We start from the raw sequence: 23232 nt of genomic DNA, 5'->3' as shown, positions 1-23232 counted from the left end.
GGTACCCAGCCTGTGGCTTTGTTCCCATTAATAGCACTGTGCACAGCAGGCAGGACGTGATCAGCTACTCATCTTTTCTCGAAAAGCAGAGTGATTGCAGTCACGTAACAGGCACTGGATACCGAATTACAAAGGTATAAAAACTGTGTTTTTTGCATTTTGGGACATAATGCTGAACTTGGCTTATAATAATGATTGCAGGGAGTATTTAAATGGATTGTAAATCTCCAAGTTTTTAAAATTAAAATAATAGGGTTATACAGTCCCAAACATCCTCTTCTGGAGTCCCCTTCTCTTCCGAGCTCCCCCATAGCAAGCTGTGTGCTATGGGTGCACTTGTGTAGGTTCCCTCCCGAGCTGGGCTGTGTGAGGCACTCACAGTGCAGCGTGGTCCTTGCTCCCTCCTTACAGGATATGATTTAACAGCAGCAGCAAGAGCCAGTGGCTCCTGCTGCTGCCTCTGTGTCATGTGAATGCTGGAAGAGAGGATTGCTGAGCTGCTGGAGGGGACAGTGCCAGATCAAGAATGGTGACATGTAAGTGATTAGGTAGGCACAGACATTTGATGATTTGTTTTTTTACCTTAATGCAAGAAAGTGCATTAAGGTAAAACACCTTTTCCTTTTAAAACCACTAAGTATAAGGTTTTCCTTCCAGTTTAAGTAAGCCCATGTGAAAGAGCCTTAAGTTGAGTTTTTAGAGAACCCACATGCATACATGCACACACACTGATTTCTATTTACAGAAGTATTCCTGTATACGTTTTTCATAGGTATCTAGCAGGTAAACCAAAGGATGATGCTCAGACTTTCTTCTAATATCATTTTGCTTTTCTGTGCAGCCTCCTTTGGTGAAAACACAAACTGTGACCATCTCCAACGCTTCAGTCGCTGAGAAAGGGCAAATACCTACCAAGGAGGTTCCCTTGGTACACACAGAGACTAAAACAATCACATATGAAGCAGCAAAAGTAAGTATTGGTCTAAAGCCTTGTAGTTGTGGAAACAGTGCCCAGATTTCTTTAAAGCAGTATGCAGAATACATTAACACAGAACCAGGGATGTAAATATTACAGAAACTAGTGCCCTTAAAAATATTAAAACTGGGAATTAACGCTAAAACCTTAATAAACGAAAGTGTTCTACTTAAAGTGGAACTCCACTCTCTGTCAACGTGGACTATTTTTAGTCCTTATGCTGCTAGCATTAGTAAACAGATAGTAAAGTATGTCATATTTACTTGTTTTAAACATTTTTTACATGTCTTCAGTTACTTCCTGGTTTCCATGCCTAGGCAAATGATGTCATACACCCCAGCAGTTTTCAGGAGGGGAGGGAGGGTTCTCAGCTCAACCTATGCCTGAGCCAAGGGCAGATGGCTTCCAGGAAATAAATGATACATGAATCATCTGCCCTTATTGAAGATGGCCACTGCTAGAAATGTTTGGGGGTGTTTTTCAATATGATTTTTCAGCAAAATAAAGTATGGAGACATGGATGGATAGGTAAGTTTGCTATGAATATTAAAAATTAATTAAATAGCATTTTTGGTTTATGGTGCTCAGAATGAGTGCAGTTTCACTTTAATATTGTTTGCTGTTTTTTAAGATTCTACTTCTTCTACTACTACTACTACTACTACTACTACTACTACTACTACATACTTAGCGCAACATTTATTTATTTTATATCTGTTGGTTGAGAGGTGATATCCTCTGGGTGTGTTTTGCAGCTTTGAATAACGTGGGCGTGGGATATTTGTCTAGTTTATGTAATTAATTTTTCACTTTTGTAACATGCTTAGGTCTAAGTAAAGTAAAACTGCAATTCAGCAAAGGCAAATGACCGATTTTACTTTTCTTCTGGTGTAACAATTGTTTACCCCACACTTTTGCTCCCACAGTGCTACACAATGATACTGCCGCAGTCAGCACTGTCACATTGCCACTTCAGGGAACTCAGGCCTGGTGATTGCTTTCGAAGACACACAGGTGCTGCTTGGTGGAAGGGCAGGAGTGTTAGGCTACGTTCACAGTAGCCTTGTTAGCAAGCGGCAGACAGGCGTTTGGGAAGCGTTTTTACCGTTTCCCAAACGCCTGGGAAAATCCTGCACATTGCAGCACATGGTGCTGTTCAAACGGGAGCGTTAGCGTCGCGGCAAAACGGACACCTCTGGTCGAGTCAGGAGGAGTTGAAGCCTCCTATTCGAATCTATGGTGCCGCTCCGCAAACGCCCGGCTGACATTTGCGGTGCGGTTGCAGGCGTTTGCAGAGCGTTAACACCATTCAAACTTCATTATAGGCGTTTGTGGGGCATTTTTAATGCTTGGCAAACGCCTAACAACCTCCGCTAAACCGTGCATGCGGTGTTCGCGGAGCATTAAAAACGCTCTGCAAACGCCGGACCAACGCTTGTCAAACGCTATAGGGGCGTTTGGCAAGAGTTGGAAAAACAGTGAAGTGTGAACGAGCCCTTACATTTCTCAATACCTGAATGAAAGCAATAGGTATTCATTGAGTTAACTAGCTGGTGGTAGATTGAAGCATCAGGAAAGTGGATGAGAACTATTTTCTGTGTATGCTGTAAGAGCCAATGTGAACCTGTACGTGCAGGTTCCTTTTACTAATTTTCCAGCTAGTCTAACTACTGTTTTATAATACCTTATAAAAATGTTTTGAGTAAATTAGATTTAAATTGACCCCACACATTTTTCAATCGCTGTGTAATTGGATGTAGATATAGTGGAATTTGCAATCAGATTGTATTATTTTTTGTTGCTCAGTCATATTGTAAATATGCAGTATTTATTCCTTTTTCTATTAGTATGGGGGAATGTAGAAGGGTACATTAAGGGTATATTGTCCTAGCCTTACATTTTTGCTTCTTTTAACAGAGTGATGATGTTAACAATGATGGAGAACCTGGCATTCTGCTTACTGCCCACACAATTACCTCTGAAACAACCAGTAGTACCACCACAACTCAGATTACCAAGGTAAAGTGTCCTAGCTGATTTCACATTATTAACCACCTCCCGCTCGCCGCATAGGGAAATGACAGACGGGCGGGAGCTCTCTTGTTCTGGGAGGATGTCATATGACATCTTCCCAATCTAGCTGTGCATGTGTACCCCCGGAACATTCAGCGCGGTGATCGGTGATGCGCCGTGTCCCTAGGACACGGTGAATCGCCGATCTTGGTAAAGAGCCGATGACGTAGGCTCTACCCTGTGATCAGCTATGTCCAATCACATGTAAACAGGAAATGCCAGTTATCAGCGGTCCTCTCCTCTCGCTGACAGCGCATGAGGAGAGGAGAGCTGGTAAGCAGCATTCCTCAGAGGGGACATCTAATCATTGCTGCCAATCAGTGCCCATCAATGCCAAATATCAGTGCCCATCAGAGCTGCCTTTCAGTGCCCCGTTAGTGATGGCTGTCAATGCCCATCAGTGCAGTCTATAAGAACCCATCAGTGCCGCCTATTGGTGCCCGTCAATGCTGCCTATCAGTACCCATCACTGCTGCCAAGCCAGTGCTGCCTATCAGTGCCACATTTCAGTGCCTCCTTATCAGTGCAGGCTATCAGTGACTATCAGTCCTGCCTGTCAGAACTCATCAATGATGCCTGTCAGTAACCATCAGTGCCATCTATCAGTGCTGTCTACCAGTGCCACCTATCAGTGCAGCCTCACCAGCACACATCAGTGAAGGAGAAAAATTACTTATTTACAAAATGTTATAACAGAAACTAGGAAAAATGTTTCATTTTTCAAAATGATGTCTTTTTTTAGTTTGTTTAGCAAAAAATAAAAAACCCAGTGGTGATTAAATGCCACCAAAAGAAAGCTCTATCTGTCTCAAAAAAAATGCTACAAATTTGGTTTGGGTACAGTTTTGCCTGTCTGCTCAATTGTCAAAGTGCGAAAGCACTGAAAGCTGAAAATTGGCCTGGGCAGGAAGGGGGTGAAAGTACCCAGTAGGCAAGTGGTTAAAAGGGGACCTAAATTCAACACGTGTACATACTGCACACGAATGGTAGGTGTATTGTAACACTGAGAGACAGAATAGCAACAAAAAATTCAAAAGAAATGCATGTCTAACAAATTGTGCACTGATTTTCATGTTCATGAGTGAAATAAGTATTTGATCCCCTATCATTCAGCAGCATTTCTGGCTACCAGGTGTCTTTCATACAGGTAACAAGCTGAGATTAGAAGCAGTATCTTAAAGGGAGTGCTGCTAATCTCATTTTGTTACCTGTATAAAAAGACACCTGTCCACAGGAGCAATCAAACAATCAGATTCCAAACTCTCCACCATGGCAAAGACCAAAAAACTGTCCAAGGATGACAGGGACAAGATTGTAGACCTACACAAGGCTGGACTGGGCTACCAAACTATCACTAAGAAGCCTGGTGAGAAGGTGACAACACTTGGTGCAATTATTCATAAATGGAAGAAACGCAAAACAATTGTCAGTCTCCCTAGATCTGGTGCACCATGCAAGACATGCAAGATCTCTTCTCGTGGAGTGTCAATGACCATGAGAACAGTGAGAAATCATCCCAAAACTACATGTGAGGATCTTGTCAATGATCTCCAGGCAGCTGGGACCACAGTCACCAAGAAAACAATTGGTAACACACTACGCCGACAAGGATTAAAATCCTGCAGTGCCCACAAGGTCCCTCTGCTCAAGAAAGCATATGTTCAGGCCCGTCTAAAGTTTGCCACTGAACATCTGAATGATGCAGAGGAGGACTGGTTGAAAGTGTTGTGGTCAGATGAGACCAAAATCAAGCTCTTTGCATCAACTCAACTTGTCGTGTTTGGAGGAGGAGGAATGCTGCCTATGACCCCAAGAACACCATCCCAACTGTCAAACATGGTGGTGGAAACATTCTGCTTTGGGGATGTTTTTCTGCTAAGGGGACAGGACAACTGCATCACATCAAAGGGACGATGGACAGGGCAATGTACCGTCAAATCTTGGGTGAGAACCTTCTTTCCTCAGCCAGGGCATTGAAAATGGGTCGTGGATGGGTGCTCCAACATGACAATGACTCAAAACACAGGAGTGGCTCAATAAGAAGCACATTAACCACTTGCCTACCAGGCACTTATACTCCCTTATTTACCAGGCCAATTTTCAGCTTTCAGCGCTGCCGCACTTTGAATGACAATTGCGCGGTCATGCAACATTGTACCCATATGAAATTTTGATCATTTTTTTCTCACAAATAGAGCTTTCTTTTGGTGGTATTTAATCGCCACTGGGCGCTTTACTTTTTGCGCTATAAATAAAAAAAGTGCAAAAAATTTGAAAAAAAAAAAAAGTTTCTTTGTTTCTATTATAAAATTTTTCAAACAGGTATTTTTTCTCCTTCACTGATGTGCGTTGATGAGGCAGCACTGATGGGCACTGATAGGCGGCACTCATGGGCACTGATAGGCAGCACTAAACGGCACTGATAGGCAGTACTAATGAGGTGGCACGGATAGGCGGCACTGATAGGTGACACTGATGATGGGTACTGAGGCAGCACTAAACGGCACTGATAGGCAGCACTAATGAGGTGTCATGGATAGGTGGCACTAATATGCAGCACTGATAGGCGGCACTGATAGGTGACACTGATGATGGGTACTGATAGACGGCACTGACTGGCATCACTGCTGGGCACTGACTGGCGGCACTGACTGGCACAACCACTGGGCACTGACTGGTGGCACTGACTGGCAGCACTGCTGGGCTGCACTGGTGGGTGGCACTGGTGGGCAGCACTGGTGGGTGGGCACAGGTGGGTGGCACTGGTGGGCACAGGTGGGTGGACACAGGTGGGTGGCACTGCTGGGCATAGGTAGGTGGCACTTCTGGGCACAGTTGTGGGACACTGCAGAGTGGCACAGGTGGGTGCACTGCTGGGCACAGGTGGGTGATCTGCTGGGCACAGGTGGGCGGAGCTAGTGGGCGCACTGCTGGGCACAGGTGGGCGGAACTTGCGGGTGGCACTGCTGGGCACCGATCATCAGGGCACTGATCATCAGTGCCCTGATGATCGGTGCCGATCCCCGCTCTGACAACTGCCGGTTCTCGGCAGTACTTTCCTCACGATCTGACAGCGTGAGGAAAGTGCAGCCGAGAACCAGCACTTGCATTTCCCTCTGATCAGCGTGTCATTGGACACCGCTGATCACGTGGTAAAAGGCCGCTGTGATTGGCTTTTTACCACATCACGTGATCAGCTGTGTCCGTAGGACACAGCGATCACGGAGATCGCCGGGCACGCAGGAGAGCGCGTTCTGGGAGGACGTCATATGACGTCCACTCAGAACTGGCCGGCCGCAGTGCAGTCGTCATTCGGCTATCTGCGGTCGGCAACTAGTTAAGGTCCTGGAATGGCCTAGCCAGTCTCCAGGCCTTAATCCGATTGAAAATCTGTGGAGGGAGCTGAAAGTTCGAGTTGCCAAACGTCAGCCACCAAACCTTAATGACTTGGAGAGGATCTGCCAAGAGGAGTGGGCCAAAATCCCTCCTGAGATGTGTACAAATCTGTTGGCCAACTACAGGAAACGTCTGACCTCTGTGATTGCCAACAAGAGATTTTCCACCAAGTACTAAGTCATGTTTTGTGAAGGGGATCAAATACTTATTTCCCTCATGAACATGCAAATCAGTGCATAATTTGTTAGACATGCATTTCTTTTGAATTTTCTGCTGCTATTCTGTCTCTCAGTGCTACAATACACCTACCATTCAATTTTTAGACTGATGATTTCTTTGTGAGTGGGCAAATATTCAAAATCAGCAGGGGATCAAATACTTATTTCCTTCACTGTATACAGTATTTAGGGTGCATGATAGGAGTGGTAGAATGTATAAAAATGTCCATGGCTCTTCACTTTTGAATATGTGACTTAAGTCTTGGACAGTGACAGCAAATAGTTGGGTCTTCAGTGACCAAACATTCGAAGGATGTCCCAAAGAGCAGAACTGCTAAGGGTCATATGACCCCATGCTAGCTTGAGGTCTTGTGAGTAAAAACCTAAGTACAAAAGAATCTGTTTACAGAGAAGCTGTGCCTTGCCGATGCAGAGAAAGCAAAGGTTTACTCTAACCATCCCCAGCAACATGCAGTCACCTTCCCATTGCTATGTTCAGTGCTGTTGCAGGAGTTCTGCACTGTGTAAGCAACGAGGCACTCAAGACAGGGTTATGGATTCTCGACATGTGACTGTGCTGGTGCTTGGTGACTGATCCAGCTATATCACATTCTCATGCATAATTGAATGTATTAGATTTTTAGTTTCTATGCTCCTGGCTGCTGAATTGAGCAATGGAGATTGTAGGAAAGGTGAAAATGTTCTGCAGATGAGGAGTAGCGAAAACAAACCTTCGCCCATAAAGAGCCCCTCTCAGTCCCCCTAAGACTTACCTGAGCCCCATCCTGATCCAGCAATGTGCACAAGAGCCTCGGCTCTCCCAGTTCTCTCATTGGCTGAGACAGTAGCGGTAGCCATAGGCTCTCACTACTGTCAATTACAGCCAGTGAATCAATGAGGAGAGGGGGGGGGCTGAGCCACGCTCCATGGACACACGGGGCAGTGGCTCGGGAGCCCCTATAGCAACCTGCTAGCTGCGGGGGTACTTGGCAGGAGGGTGGGGCCTGGAGTACATGCGAGGGACCCAAGAAGAGAAGGATCAGAGCTGCTCTGCGCAAAACCACTGTTTGTTTTGACATGTTTGTTATTTAAAAAAAAACAAAAAACATTTAACTCTTTCGCTGCCATGTTCGTATGCTGTACGGACCTGACAGCAGGGGTTTTTATACACAATCCAATGGCTGCAGCCACCGGGATTGTGTATAAGTCTGACAAGCAGACTCCTGCCTGTCAGGTGGAAGCATTCAAGCAGCTCCGCTGATCGCTTAAACAGGTTCCGATGCTGCTCCCCTCCCCTTCTTTGTGTGACCTGAAAGGCGACATCCATGACATCACTTTTGGGTCACGGCTGTCACTTTCCTGGCTAGAGTAGCAAGGGTTAATATCACTTTAAATTATAGGGGACAGGCAAGTTTATTCACATTTTAAAATCCCTAACTTCGTGGCTGCTACCTTTTGGACTGACCAAAGCAATTTAAAGGCTTGCTTTAAAGTCTACTGTTAACAAAAAAGATCAGAACCTCGGACGTTGACATTTACTATTCAGTGCACATTAGATGTTCTCTTCTTCGCTGCCTAGGAGGAAATTATCAAGTTTCCTAGGTTCTGTGTATTCATCTCTCCCTTATTAACCTTCCTGACCGGCCGTTGCATATAAACGGCCAGACGGTGGCACTGCAGGGTCGGGTGGCCGTTTATAAACGGCCTCCCCGCACCCTGCTTGTGCGCGCTCCATGGGAGTGCGCAGCACCGCGATCCGGTGCCCGCTGTGTCCTCCGGACACAGTGAAACACCGATCGTCGGACAGGACCTCTGTATGAGGTCCCGATCATGTGATCGCTGATTGGCCAATCAGTGATCACATGCAAAGTAGTAAGCAAGATGTCACTTGTGACATCATTGCTTACTACGTGTGAAATCACCATGAGGTCACATGGTACAAGGCATTCACAACAGCCTTGTACCATGTGACAAGCTGTGACCAATCACAGCTCACTCAGTACTTCTCAATGAGTGCAAGAATGCAGACAGAGAAAAAGAGAAATGATTGCTTTTACATCCTATATGGGTGTAAAAGCAATCAGTGTAAAAAAAAATAAAAAAAAATCTTCATCACCCCCACAAGTAGTACAGTGTCACCATGGTGACACTGTACTGCTAGGGTGACAGTATGTAAAAAAAAAATAATATAAAAAAATAAAATAAAAATGTAAAACAAAATTTTTAAAAATTATAATTTTTGGTTATAAACTAATTTGGTTTTTTTTTTTACTAAAAAGATAATGGAATAAATTTTGGCCAAGATTTATGATGAAATATTATTTATTTGCAAAATTTTATTTAAAAAAAACACTTTTTTTCAAAATTTTTGGACTTTTCATTTACATAGCAAAAAAAATAAAAATCCCAGCGGTGAATAAATACCAGAAAAATAAAGCTTTATCTGTCTCAAAAAATGGTAAAAAATTCATTTGGGTACAGTGTTGCATGACCATGCAATTGTCATTCAAAGTGTGATAGTGCTGAAAGCTGAAAATGGCCCTGGTCAGGAAGGGGGTAAAAGTGTCCGGTCTGGAAGTGGTTAACTGTAGTTAATAAAATACCAGAAAATATTTTTCAACACACCCTCCTTCTAGGTTGGAATATGCTTGCATTTGCAGCTCATTAGGTTTTGCGCTGTGAAAAAAACCCTAATTTTTGTCAGCATTACTCAGAAATGTCTTGCCATGTATCGTCTTTTTCTTAATCAGGTTCACTTGTTTTCTCTAGACTGTGAAAGGTGGTATCTCTGAGACTCGAATAGAGAAGAGAATAGTCATCACAGGTGATGGAGACCTGGATCATGACCAGGTAACTGGTGACTTTTTGAGTTAAATATGTGTAATACTATATAGACATTTGGAGAAAACAGGAATACCTTTCTGACTGTAATAAATATCACAACTCATCAGGTTTTGGTTCAAGCAATCAAAGAAGCAAAGGAGCAGCATCCTGATATGTCCGTAACCAAAGTGGTTGTTCACCAAGAGACTGAAATAGCAGAGGAATAATCGATACAGGTAAATTGTGCCTACAAATCGCACACCAACTCTCTCTCCCTCTGGGTAATCTATATACGTTGCAAGTACACTGCTCAAAAATCAGAAACTCAAAATCAGAGTATAGCATCAAGTCAAATAAACTCATGGGATATTGATCTGGTCAGTTAAGTATCAGAGGGGGTTGTTAATCAGTTTCAGCTGCTTTGGTATTATTTAAATTAACAGGTGCACTAGATGGGCAACAATGAGATGGCCCCCAAAACAGGAATAGCTTTACAGGTGGAGGCCACTGACATTTTTTTCCCTACTCATCTTTTCTGACTGTTTTTCACTAGTTTTGCATTAGGCTAGGGTCATTATTCACTTCTGGTAGCATGAAGCGATATCTGGACCCTACAGAGGTTGCATAGGCAGTCCAACTCCTCCAGGATGGCACATCAATACATGGCATTGCCAGAAGGTTTGCTGTGTCTCCCAGCACAGTCTCGAGCATGGAGGAGATTCCGGGAGACAGGAAGTTACTCTAGAAGAGCTGGACAGGGCCGTAGAAGGTCCTTAACCCATCAGCAGGACTGGTATCTTCTCCTTTGTGCAAGGAGGAACAGGATGAGCTCTGCCAGAGCCCTACAAAATGACCTCCAGCAGGCCACTGGTGTGAATGATCAAACAATCAGAAACAGACTTCATGAGTGTAGCCTGAGGGCCCGATATTCACTTGTGGGCATTGTGTTCACTACCTGGCACCATAGAGCTCGATTGGCATTTGCCATTGATCACCAGAATTGTCAGGTCCGCCACTGGCACCCTGTGCTTTTCACAGATGAGAGCAGGTTCAACCTGAGCACATGTGAAAGAGTGTTGAGAACATTATGCTGCAGGTAACATCGTTCAGCATGACCATTTTGGTGGTGAGTCATTGCCGATCTGGGGAGGCATATATCAATGGAGGGACATACAGACCTTTACAGGCTAGACAATGGCACCCTGACTACCATTAGGTATCGGGATGAAATCCTTGGACCCATTGTCAGACCCTACGCTGGTGCAGTGGGTTCCTCCTGGTGCACGACAATGCCCGGCCTCATGTTGCGAGAGTATACAGGCAGTTCCTGGAGGATGAAGGAATTGATACCATTGAATGGCACCATGCTCGCCTGACCTAAATCCAATAGAACACCACTGGGATATCATCTTTCAGTCCATCCGACACCATCAGGTTGCACCTTCGACTGTCCAGGAGCTCAGTGATGCCCTGGTCCAGATTTGGGAGGAAATACCCCAGTACACCATCCGTCGTCTCGTTAGGAGCATGCCCCAACGTTGTCAGGTTATACATAAAATGTGGAAAATTGCACAAGTTACTTTGTATATATCCAGCTTTTTTATTATTTCAGGTTTTCATCTCAACCTTGCAATGGGACCACAGAATTGATGATATACTTCACAGAAAACCAGCAAGTTTCCTCGCAATGCCCCCACCCCTGGATATATCACTTGGCAAGGGTCATCATGAAGTACCTGGTTAAACACTGCATTCTCTTCTAAAGCAATACTTACCTCTCCCTCAGATTCTATAAACAAACCCTAAGTAGCCTCTACGTGGGAGGGTTCCAGGCTGGGACAGTTGAACAATTATTTATAAGACTTCAAAATGTCATCACTTCTCATGTAAAGTGTTGTTGCATACTGTGAATGATGAATGTAACATGTACATCTGGTACACTGGAAATGTCAGTTTAGACACTGTTCACTTTGCTGACCTGTGTGTAAGTTCTTGTCAGCAGTCTTCTCTTTAGTAATGGAGTGAGGGAAAGACAGTATGGTGCTATAGTTTGCAGTGCACATGTTGGATTTAGTGTCCACGACCTGTGTAGAGAAGTTTGTGTATGTCATCTCTGCCTTATTTAGTTCTTGATAATGATGTATCACTGATTTTACACTAGTGTCACCTTGTGTAGGATACAGACCAGGTCATCACCCTTAGTTCTCTTTTCTATCGTGTCACCTTAACTTTTGATTCTTTTCTCTGTTCTCTTTCAGTGTCACATTACAGCTAGACACGAATTGTGTATTTTCCTACCGTCTGGTATAACTGTTTTCTCTGTTTAGGGTTCAGCAACATGCCTGCCCCGCAAAAATCTTCATTTTAGACCAGCTGAATGAGTCAAGGATGAGAATAAAATAATATATTAAATATCCTGCATTTGTTTTTGGAGCATTGGGAAGTGTGTAGGTTCCCAAACTTTCACCTGCTTGTACCCTACATAAGGAGGTTACAGGGGTGAGGGTCATTAAACTGAAACAATTATGTGTGAAACCCACTTTTTTTATCCATTTTCTTATATTTGCTATTATTGGATCTCATTCAAAGAAAACCAACAAAAAAAAAAACCATAAAAAAGACAGACCTCATGATGTATTATTTTCTACTTTTAAATAATGAAGGATATTTGTAAATGTGGTTTAATTCAATTTTTATATATGCAGATGAATTGTGATAGGTCGTACTTTAGCATATTTTACCAGCTTTTGAGGTGTGAAAAGTACATTTTCATCATGTTGTTGCAAGATTACACATTGAAGTAAATATTTGTAGCTTCTGATATGGTTGTCTGTTTTTTCTTTTGTGTAGATACAACTCATAAAGCTGAATTCCAGGCATACCACTAAATACGAGATGAAATACATACCTGAGTTGCTTTGCCTGCCAAAGGATTATTATTTCTACCTATGCAGTCCAGAGATTTAAACAGATCTGCCACATAGCACAGTCTTATCTGGCAGGGCAGACATTTCTGTTGCAGTTCAGTTACACTTACAGTCCTTGTCTCCCTGGCAGCCACTGACAGTGGAAGGGACAGTGGAAAAGAGAAGCAGCTAAATGACAAACTCCCCTCACTCTGCTTTCTTCAGCTATCAGTATGTTCTTTGCACTGCAGTAGAGCGGATTGGCTTCCTGTGCTGCTTCTTCCTCTTCCAGTCCAAATTCTGCTGTACAGTGGAATACAAGAGGAATGATAAATTCAGGAACTGATGCTGACCATACATTAATATATTTTCAGACAAGACTGTTCCTATGAGCTTTCGTACCTGGTCGTGGCTGGTTTATGGTGAAATGATGTTCTTTCCACTTCCAGATTATAGCCCCAACAGTGCTCACTGGAACATTCAGAAGTTTAGAAATCCTTTTGTAACCAATGCCATCAGTATGTTTTGCAACAATAAAGTTGCGGAGGTCTTGAGAGCTTTTTGCTTTTATCCATCATGAGGTGTATCTTGTAGGATACCTTGGTGAGCGACACCTTTTTTAGACCATCAGTTGAGAATGAACCAGCTAATATTAATTTACACTGACAAGGGAAAGGATTGCTTTCTAATTACTGGTAGATTTCAGCTGGTGTCTTAGCTTTTTTGCACCTCCCTTTCATCATGTGTTTAATACTTTTTCCCTGTGTACTTCCATTTTATTACACATAACTTAATTTCTGAACTTATTTGTTTTGGTCTCTTTGTATGTATGGGTTGTTACTGACATGTAGTGAAAATTTCATGTCAATAGCACCTTTAGAAATCTATTTACCTAGAAAAATGGTGACATGTTCAATACTTATTTTACCCACTGTACATACAGAATGCCACAAAACATGGACTCTGTGTTGAAAGACTTGTCCTGTGGATGGACAGGTAAACTTGTCTGCTCTTTACTGCTGCTGCTACATTCAGTATTGCCCAGACAGTGCATTGTGCCTTCTATCCAGATGCTGCTCACGAGCCTTGAAAATTAAGGAGCCCGAGTGAGGGTAATTATGTGATTGGTGTCCAGGCAGATCATACTGCCACAGAACCACTCTAGGTAATGGCACTAACATTAAAGTGTTACTAAACCCACAACAGTAAAATCAGTTCGTATATGCAGTAAAGCATGCTTGTTATACTCACTGTGGAACCGAAGGGGTTAATCCTCCACATTTTGTAAAAGGGCTGTTTGATCCTGTCTTCTCTGACCCTCCCCTTCTACCATCCCCAATCTATTTGCTGATAGTACAGAGCTCTAGGAGCCACTCTGCATATGCTCAGTTTAGTGTGTATTCCTTGAGAGTATTTTTTTTTACTTTGGGAGGGTTTATATGATCAGCACAAATCCAATCAGCACTATCAAGACAGAGGGTCAAGGGTTATGCAGCCTCATAGGTCAGTCAGAGCAGAATGAAAACTCCTACAAGCTTTAACCAGTGCTCAGCTGGACACACATAGAAGTCACAAGACTGCTCTAACTGCTGATGAGAAAAGGTATTTAGCAATTTATATTTACTAAAATAATTGAATTTTTATGTTGTGTGTTTACTGTAGTTTAGTAACACTTTAAAGAACAGATACGTCTCTGTTACAGTGACCCAACCATGATGGCCTCTTTAAAAGATAGGCATGTGTTTTTACAAGCCACAGTGGTAGAGTTTCTCATCAAACAAAAATATTCTTGATAAGCCAAGATAGTTTAATGCTGTCCCCTTAACACAGCTCCGGAATATCCCTTTTTAAACAAATAAGTATACTAATGCACTTCATATTTAAACTTTCCCCTAAAAATGCTTCTGCCATTTCTGTCTATGATAGATAACAAATTCTGAGAAGTTGGTGCAACAGTAGAAAAATGTTGAGGCAGAAAATGCAAATGTAACGCTTTTTATCTCTGGTTTTCTACTATAAATGGAGACTTCAATGATTAGTATTTTAATTAGTAGACTATTTGCGTAAACTGGAGCAGCAGAGCCCCCACCTCATTCCAGATCTGTCATAGCGGGTTGCCTTCCTGCCACATTAGGGACATGTCATTTGGAATGTCAATTCCTATTCAAGAGGGAAGAGACCATGCAGCACAGGCATGTGTTCCAGAGTGATAACTGTGCAAAGATCATTCCGCTTGAGCAGGCTATTTCATTAAAGTGAATATGATGATGTTTATAGTACACAATTGACCTTTCCCCAATATCTAAATAGTACCAAATAAAATTGCATGTCTTTATTCCGGCACCAAAGCAGTTAAATGCAGCTTTCATGCTGGATCATTGAGTTGTGTCATCTGCTTCCAATTGTGCTGTTATATATTCTGCTTGCAGAAAATTCCTGTGAAGGAGGAATTGGGAGGGAACTACACAGAGGAATGTTAAGGCTCCCGGTACATGAGGATTTTAGCAGCCTGCTACTTTTACATATTCATGTCATCTACGTCCCTTGACATTGTGACCAGAAAACTGTGTCAGAACACAAAGTTTCTAGCAGTTTTATTTTTTCATTCACTTCTGAAGTAATAAAATGAAAGTATTTTCTCTCTATTATAAATGTCATTGTACTGTCCTTCCTGCAACCAAACAGCATTATTATTCCATATTATGATGTCAGGACAGAAATGAATCTTTTCATATTGTGTTTGTTCTGTTACCACAGAAGTTTTCCACTGTAAATGGCTAAAACCAAATCCAAGGTATTTTTCTGAAGATGTCAGGGTTAGGGGTTACTTCAGGGGCCATATTGCAGTTATTTTCACCTAGCTCGACAAGATAGGTGGAGGGTCGGGAGTGATACAGTTAAGGAATCCTTGGGCTTGCACAGAAAGCTGATCTCTAGAAATGGGTCTGTGTGGACGGGGAAGTGTGGTTTCCACATCTGGATCCAATCACCTCCTCCCCAGATGGGCGCCATTCAATGAAATACTTAACTCTCTCGCATTAAATTCTTAATATACATGTGCTGTGCAGTGCTACATGAGTAAAAACATTGATACATTTACCGATGACTAAACAAAGCTCCAAACCATGTTAAAGTAGAACTCCCAGACAACATTTTTTTTTTTTTTTTTTACGCTTTAGATACAAAGGGAGGTTTTTATTGTCCCTCACTTCCTGTTCTAGTGTCACAAAAAATGTAGGGACAGAGTTGGTAACAAAAACCTGACAAATGTTCTAACGCATCTCCACTCTACTAATAGTGGTTGAGCTGTTCTAACTTCCTGTTCCAGGAACATAACAGAAAGCGAAATTGACAGGAATTTCACTTTAATATTAAAACACTGAATATCCATAACATGTCTATTGGAAAAAAATATCCAGCGAAGACTGCATTATTAGACTTAAACAATCCCAATGAAACACTTTGGTAGAGATTTACTAAAGCTGGAAAGTGCAAATCTGGTGCAGCTCTGCAATCAGCTTCCAGGTTTTTACCAAAGCTTAACTGAACAAGCCGAATTAAGAAGCTGATTGGCTACCGTGCATTGCTGCACCATATTCTAAGTGCTCCAGTTATAGTAAATCTTCCCTTTTGTTTAAAATGTATTAAACCTGAATTTTCTTCTCTTGGAAAGTGTTCAGTCCATTGACAAGTAAATCAAGCTATAAATTCATTTAGGCCACTTCAGGCACAGTCTCTTGGCTGCTTTCTCTGGTTCCTTCTAATTCATTCTCTGTAGTAACAAGTACTTCTGGACATCTCTCTTCTCCATTCTCCAGCCTTGGCCAGCTCCGACACTTTGTACCCCTGTGGGGTACATCAAAAACCCCTTCCCTCGCTGTTCTCTCCCCTATATTTAGCCTGATATCAGAGTTGTAGCACCTCTCATTCTCCTTATGTCTAAGCTTGCCTGCCAGCTGTGATAGGGATGAAATACATGGATCTGAGTGCAGGCTCACAAGAGATACAGACAAGTCATTAATGGGTGGGCACAAAAGCTGTGCCCTGATTAAAATGTTCCTTCTGTTGTCCAGCTCCCCAGAGCTGTCACTCCATGTATTCTGCGTTGGCACTTTAACCCCACTGCTTGCAGATATAGCAATGTCTGTAGGTCCTCGTGTAACTATCCTGTGTTGGAGTAGTCTTCTTGTCTCCATATCCCGATTTTCATACAAAAGGGTATTAGCACAAATAAAAACAAATAGCCCAAATCCCATTAGAACTGGACCAATCAGTTTCAGCTTCTCGACAGATTGTCGGGGCTGTGGGGGTGGGATGGATGGCGTAGGGCTGCTAGATTTGTTGGGCCAGTAGCCAATCACAGCTACAGTAAGCCCTATTAAAACAAGAAGAATCCCAGTGAATACAAAAGTTCCAGGCAGGGAGCGAAGACGAAGCTGCCCCTTAGGTGGAGCATCAGGTGGTGGAGGGGAAGAACGACATCGCCAGAATAAACCCAAAAAGCGAGGAAAGACATGTACATCTAGGTGATGAGTGGTTAGACGCTTCATTATGGAAGAGATCTGGGAGGAGAAAAGAAAGTGTGTTAGTACAAAACATCATATACTGTACATAAAGCAGTGAGCATATAATGAGAGTTGAAAATGTTCTGTATGCATAAAATGGTAATACAGTTTTTAATGCAATTCCACTAAAGGCCCGTATTCTCAAGCCATTTGATACTGGAAACAGAATAGATTATTTCAACAGACTATTGGTTAGAAAGTTCTGGTATCTCCCTGGGGTACCTGAAACAGTCCTTAGACAATAGTATGTATGTAGAATGTACATTGTCACTATCAGCCCTTACATTTGTTAAATCTGTTGCCTTTAAGTAAGACATATTCACAGACTGCACCCAGGTGATCATTGTGGCACAGGCCTATGTGGTACACACAATCAAAGCTTTAGTTTCACATATACAGCCCTCAAACATGATACCTAATTTTTGCCTTTAATTTAAGGGACGGATAGCCAGTCACTTCACTACATGCATTAAATCAGCCAATTCAGGTGTAGTTCATGTGTCAGTAATTAAAGGGATGAGCAAGAAACCTTAGTGTCGCACAGCATCATTTTATCACCTGTCTGCAGGAGAACCACCACTGACACTGTGACTGCTACTATTTGGTAGACTTTTCTTTTATATACACTAACTTACAGATGTCATGTGAGTGCTGATACTGAATTTCCAACGGGTATGGTGGTATTCTACACATTGCTAATCCTTTTCAGGTGAATGACAAATTTCTGGTCATGCTATGAAACATACGTCTCAGCAAGCCATTCCATTTCTGATATTCTCAATGCCTGGGTAGAATCATGTTTGGCTTTTCAATCACTTTAGAGCAGGGGTCTCCAAACTTTGTACAAAGGGCCAGTTTACTGTCCTTCAGACTTCAGGGCGGCTGGAGTGGCCAGTGGGAGTAAACAATGTCTCAGACATGGAGGAGGAATAGTGCACCATCATTAGTGTTGCTGGGGGGGAAATAGTGCCTCATTGTTTATATCAGTGGGAGGAGATGTGCCTCACTGGTGGTGTATTGGAATAATACCATTCACTGGTGTCACTGGAAGGAAAAATGCCCCATTGTTGGTGCCAGTGAGAGAAATAGTCCCTACTGTTGATGTCAGTGGAAGTAATGGTGCCTCCTTGTTTGTTAGTTGGAGGAATAGTGGCCCAAGGGCCAGATAAAGACAAGCAAAGGGCCGCAGATTGGAGACCCCCTGCTCTAGAGCTAGTAATGTGTTAAGCCAAGTGCAGTCTCACTTGATATAATGTTCAGTGCCTGAATGAAAGGGGAAGCCAAGTAAATATTTTGTTTGATCACCACTGGTTTCTCATTGTGCATGAAATGTTCCCACACAGGGAAGGCCAGCTGTGTCCAGGAAAATCCTAGGACCAGGCCTTATATGGCATTAGATTGGTAGAGGACACTAACACTGCTTTGTGAAGGGAAGAGAGAAAACAGCAAAAGAAATGACATTGGAAAGCAAATGTCCCTTCTTTGTGATTCAAGTTCTGAGAGATATCTAAGTGCTCATGGAGGATGACCTACAATGGCCTTCTGTGTTACTTTTAAGGTGTTTGGCTAGTTGACCACTTTAATTAAACATTTAAAGGACACCTATACTGAAAGACTAACTTAGGCTGCCATTGCTGACCTTTCGTTCTGAAAATGCTAGTTTCCTGGCTGTAACGCTGATCCTAGTACTTCAATACTTTCCATTTTAGGCCAAGAAAGGCAAATCAGGAGCCATGACTTTACTTGAAGCATGTTTGTTCAAGGTCTATGACTCAAAATATTGGATCCAGTGAGGCTGAAACAACAAAGATTTACATAAGGACTACAGGACAGGTTATCAATTATCTAGACTCATCAATGGATAACACAGTCCATTAGCCACTAATAGGTAGATTTATAACTGACTCGTGAAGTCTTCAGCATGTATAGAAACAAGTAGCCTAACAGTGTGGTCTGCCTGTCAGCATACACTGCGCCTGCACATAAAAAGCGGAAATCAAATTAAAGAGAACACTAATAAGACTAAGTACAGAATAGCGGTGTCTGAAATGTATCTTGTGATCAGTTACATACCTCTGTATAGAAAACATCAATATAGAGTGAACTCTAGAACAGACTCCTGCTCCACAAGCATTTTTGGTAAATGACCCTCCAAATAAAGGAATTCACTTTTTTTCTTCAGATTTGCTAGAAATGGAATTTCTCTGCCATCTTTACACCTGTTCCATATGAGCTGAAAAACTCCGGTAAGTCTGACCACTGCATGCCTGCGCTTGTTCTCTGTTCTTGTACACGTCCTAAGAATGAAAGTTTGGGTTAAGAATCTGAGTTTCTGGAACAGGGAGGAAACAGGAGATGGGAAAAGGGGAGGAGGGCATTGTTAAAGAGACAGAAGCACACTTTCTGACCCTTCTAAACTTCACAACGAGAAGCTTTATCCTTCATGAGAAGTCATATGTAGAAACATTAAAGAATGGGGGATTTCAACTACTCTCAGCTTTACAGTACTGTGCTGCAAGATATGTTAGATCTATGAAGTTTACGGTCACTTTTTGAAGAAATGACCCCTTTATTCTATAGGGTTATGGGTAAAGAATATCTGCCATAGCAATACAGGGACTGTCTTTCCTGACTCTTAGAATGCCAGTTAATTGGCTCCAGTATTTTCTAAGTCACTAACCCAGAACAAGTAAGTAGAGCAAGAGAATACAAAAAAATGGGAACAACTTACCTCCATAATATTTCTTTGACAATAACAAAATATTGAATCCAGAGGGTCATCATAAAGCCAGCAGAGGTCAGCAATGGTTCTCTAAAGACTGGAGAATTGGAGAGTAGCTAGTGGATTGGATGCTGCAATACTCTGGTATTGAACTTGTATTGCTGGTTACAGGAAGTGTGTCCATTGCCAAATAGTAATGTGTTGAGTGCACATTGCACCGCACTGTCCTTTCCCATCTCATAAAGCTAGGAGGTATGATACTGCTTTTCTCCAGAGTCTCCACAACAGGAAACATGATTGGTCTTCTAAGTCTGTACTTTGTGTGGTCTGCTGTAGTGCCTTTCATTTAGACTGACACCTTATCAAACAACTACAGTAGCTTGCAAAGTACCCGCACTTCCACCATGCATTGTGGTACACTGCATTCACAAATCGCTGCAGAAATACTCTGCAATTGCCATGCATTAACAACTATTCTACATACGAATAGGACTCATACTCGGCTTGGTGGTTTTGCAGGTGGGTGGGATCTGCAACACAGCCCAGTAGCTACTTGCCTACTTATAATTGGCAATTCATACATAAACCATTCTGAGTCAGTAAACTGGAAAAAACTTTAGTGTTACTAAACCCACAACAGTAAAATCAGTCTATATGCAGTAAAGCACGCTTGTTATATTTACTGTGGAACCTAAGGGGTTAATCCTCCACATTGTGTAAAAAGGATCTTTGATCATGACTTCTCTGATCCTCTCCTTCTACTGTCCCATCCTTGTCTATACTGTCAATCCATCTGCTGATAGAACAGAGCCTTGGGGGCAAGCTGTACATGCTCAGTTGGATGTGTTTTGCTAGAGAGTTTTTCTTTTCTTGGTAGAGTGCATGTGATCAGTACAGGGTCAATCAGCGCTGTCCAGACAGAGGGTCTTCGGCCTCATAGGACGATCAGAGGAGAATTAAAACTCCTACAAGATTAACTAGAGCTCTGCTGGACACTGATAGAAGTCACAAGACTGCTCTAACTACTGATGAAAAAAAGTATTTAGCAGTTTGTTGACTAAAATAATTGCATTTCCATGTTCTATGTACTTTGGGAGACCAGATATAGTGAATACAGGGTCCTGGGTTTAGTTTTTTAAGCTCCCCATACACTGATCGAATTCTGATCAATTTGTGGTCACTGCAGCTGAATAGAAGTTGATCTACTGTTTGGATAAAAGCCACTCGATCAGTGCTGCAAGCAATAGGCTGATCCTCTCTTCTCTGATCCTCCCCTTCTCCTACTGTCCCCAATATAACTCCTGATAGAACAGGGCTTGGAGGAAAACTACACATGCTCATTTTGGTATGTAATGCTAGAGAGGTTTTTGGGTTTTTTTTCGTGGGAGAGTGCATGTGATCAGCACAGGACCAATCCGCACTGTCCAGACAGAGGTTCAGGGATCCTGCAGCCTCATAGGGGAGAATGAAAACTCTTCCTACAGCCTTTAACCAGTGCTCAGCTGGGCACTGATAGAAGTCACGAGACTGCTGATGAGAAAAGATATTTAGCAGTTTATATTTACTAAAATAATTGCATTTCCATGCTCTGTGTACTGTGGGAAACCAGATATAGTAAATGCAGGGTCCTGGGTTTAGTAACAGTTTAAGTTACTAGACTGGTATGGCAGCCAGGGAAGTAGTATTTTCAGAAGACGAGCAGACTGCACACTTGCTATAGGTTTTCATTAAAGCTGAGCTAAACATTCCAATAAAAATGCCAGATTTCTGATGTAAAAACATCAGAAAAAGATAAGTCACTTCTGATTTTTTTTTCTCCTTTAATGTGACCTACAATCTGTGCAATTCAATTAAAAACAAATCTTTAAAGGGGGTAAAAACTAAAGATACAATAATGTGGTTGCATAAATCTGCACACCCTTAAATTAATACTTTGAATGCTGTCATAAGATCAAAAGGTGCTTCAACAGTCTTTTGAGGTAGGAGTTTATCAGCATAACTCATCTTGCCGTGGGAATCTTTGTCCACTCTTTCTTGCAAAAGTGCTCCAAATCAAATTAGATTCAGGTCCAGGCTCTGGCTTGGTCATCCCAAAGCATTGATATTCTAGCGTAAAGGGATTTCATTGTTGGTATCGGGAAGAGAGTCCATAAAATATCATGGAAAACAGTGAAGATGGTCATCAAAAAGTGAGGAAAATATGGCACAACAGTGACGTTACAATCGATGAAAAAAAAAAAACCCAGAAGAAAATTGGTCTGGGAGGCTTCCAGCAACATTAAAGGATCTGCATGAATTTCTGACAAGTACTAGCTGTGTACGACATGTGACAACAGTTTCTTATATTCTTCATATGTCTGGGCTGCGAGGTACGGTGGCAAGACAGAAGCCTTTTCTTACTAAGAAATATATCAAAGCCCAGCTACATTTTGCAAAAACCTATAGCAAGTCTGCAAGAAGCATGTGGGAAAATGTGTTATGGTCTGATGAGACCAAGATTGAACTTTTTTGCCATAAATCCTAAAACTGAAGTATAATTACAAGCATTTCATAAGTGTCAAAGGGTTTTGTTGACAATCGCATTAAGTTTATGCAATATTTGCAGTGTTGACCCTTCTGTTTCAAGACGTCTGCAATTTGCCCTGGCATGCTGTCAATCAACTCCTGGGCCACATCCTGACTGATGACGGGCCATTCTTGCATAATCAATATTGGAGTTGTGGGTTTTTTTTTGTTCACTTGCCTCTTGCGGATTGGCCACAAGTTCTCGATGGGATTAAGGTCTGGGGAGTTTCCTGGCCATGGACCCAAAATTTCAATGTTTTGTTCCATAAGCCACTTAGCTATCACTTTTGCCTTATGGCAAGTTGCTCCTTACTAATTACTAATACACAGGATTTATATAGCGCCAACAGTTTGGGCAGCGCTTTAGAAAATGCATCATTCATCACCAAACTGTTCTTGGATGGTGGTGTCAGGAATGGACTCAGCACTGGTGGTGGGACTCACCTGCCGTGTGGGCTGCAGTACCAGGGCTGACCAGCGGGTGCTCTCAGCAGCCAGAAGCTCACTCCTGCAGTCAGCCAACACCTGGGGCTGATTGCAGGAGGTGTATTTAAGGAATAACCAGGCCTGTGATCAGTGCCTTGGTGTATGTTTCCCATAAGCCCCTGTACCTTGTATCCTGTGTTCCTGCACATACTAAGATTAGTGGAAGGTTGGTTTATTTACTGAGCATTGTATATTTGGGTAGCTAATAATAAATTATATTATTATATCATTCTTGAAGCCTGTTACTTCCCTGTGTCAGTCCACACATTTCTGGTCATACCCAGATCCTTGACAGGTGGGGAGACGTTGCTCTCGGAGGAGGTTTTTGCACCATTCTTTATTCATGGTTGTGTTCTTAGGCAAAATTGTGAGTAAGCCCTACACATGAATGGGTGTCAGGATGCTTTACTGTTGGCATGACACAGGACTGATGGTAGCGCTCACCCTTTTCTTCTCTGGACAAGGTTTTTTCCAGATGCCCCAAACAATTGGAAAGGGGATT

General features: G+C 42.4%; 2 protein-coding genes across 18 annotated transcripts in view; one reads left to right on the top strand and one right to left on the bottom strand.

Moving 5' to 3' along the window:
• The window catches only part of EPB41 (erythrocyte membrane protein band 4.1), a 290966-nt gene extending 278659 nt beyond the window's left edge, over nt 1-12307 (top strand). For all 17 annotated transcript variants that reach the window (XM_089671906.1, XM_089671904.1, XM_089671912.1 and 14 more), the window contains 5 exons: nt 842-970; nt 2894-2995; nt 9433-9513; nt 9615-9722; nt 11099-12307. In XM_089671906.1, coding sequence (XP_089528032.1) covers nt 842-970; nt 2894-2995; nt 9433-9513; nt 9615-9713 — 411 coding nt within the window. In that variant the 3' untranslated portion in view covers nt 9714-9722; nt 11099-12307. The remainder of the gene's footprint in view (nt 1-841; nt 971-2893; nt 2996-9432; nt 9514-9614; nt 9723-11098) is intronic.
• A 3433-nt stretch (nt 12308-15740) lies between these two features.
• TMEM200B (transmembrane protein 200B) lies at nt 15741-19274 on the bottom strand. Its single transcript, XM_089671923.1, has 2 exons — nt 19031-19274; nt 15741-16954 (listed from the first exon to the last, which is right to left on the bottom strand). The coding sequence occupies exon 2, from the start codon at nt 16940-16942 to the stop codon at nt 16106-16108; it is 837 nt and encodes a 278-aa protein (XP_089528049.1). The 5' UTR covers nt 16943-16954; nt 19031-19274; the 3' UTR covers nt 15741-16105.
• Nucleotides 19275-23232: the final 3958 nt, after the last annotated feature.

This window comes from Staurois parvus, unplaced genomic scaffold, assembly GCF_062004578.1.
Source record: "Staurois parvus isolate SC_StPar_1 unplaced genomic scaffold, SC_StPar_1.0 ptg000115l, whole genome shotgun sequence".
NCBI lineage: Eukaryota > Metazoa > Chordata > Amphibia > Anura > Ranidae > Staurois > Staurois parvus.
This window is presented reverse-complemented; position numbering and strand designations above follow the sequence as displayed.

Excerpts from the sequence above, each read along its gene's own strand:
- TMEM200B (XM_089671923.1), bottom strand. The coding sequence starts at position 16,942 with ATGAAGCGTCTAACCACTCATCACCTAGATGTACATGTCTTTCCTCGC.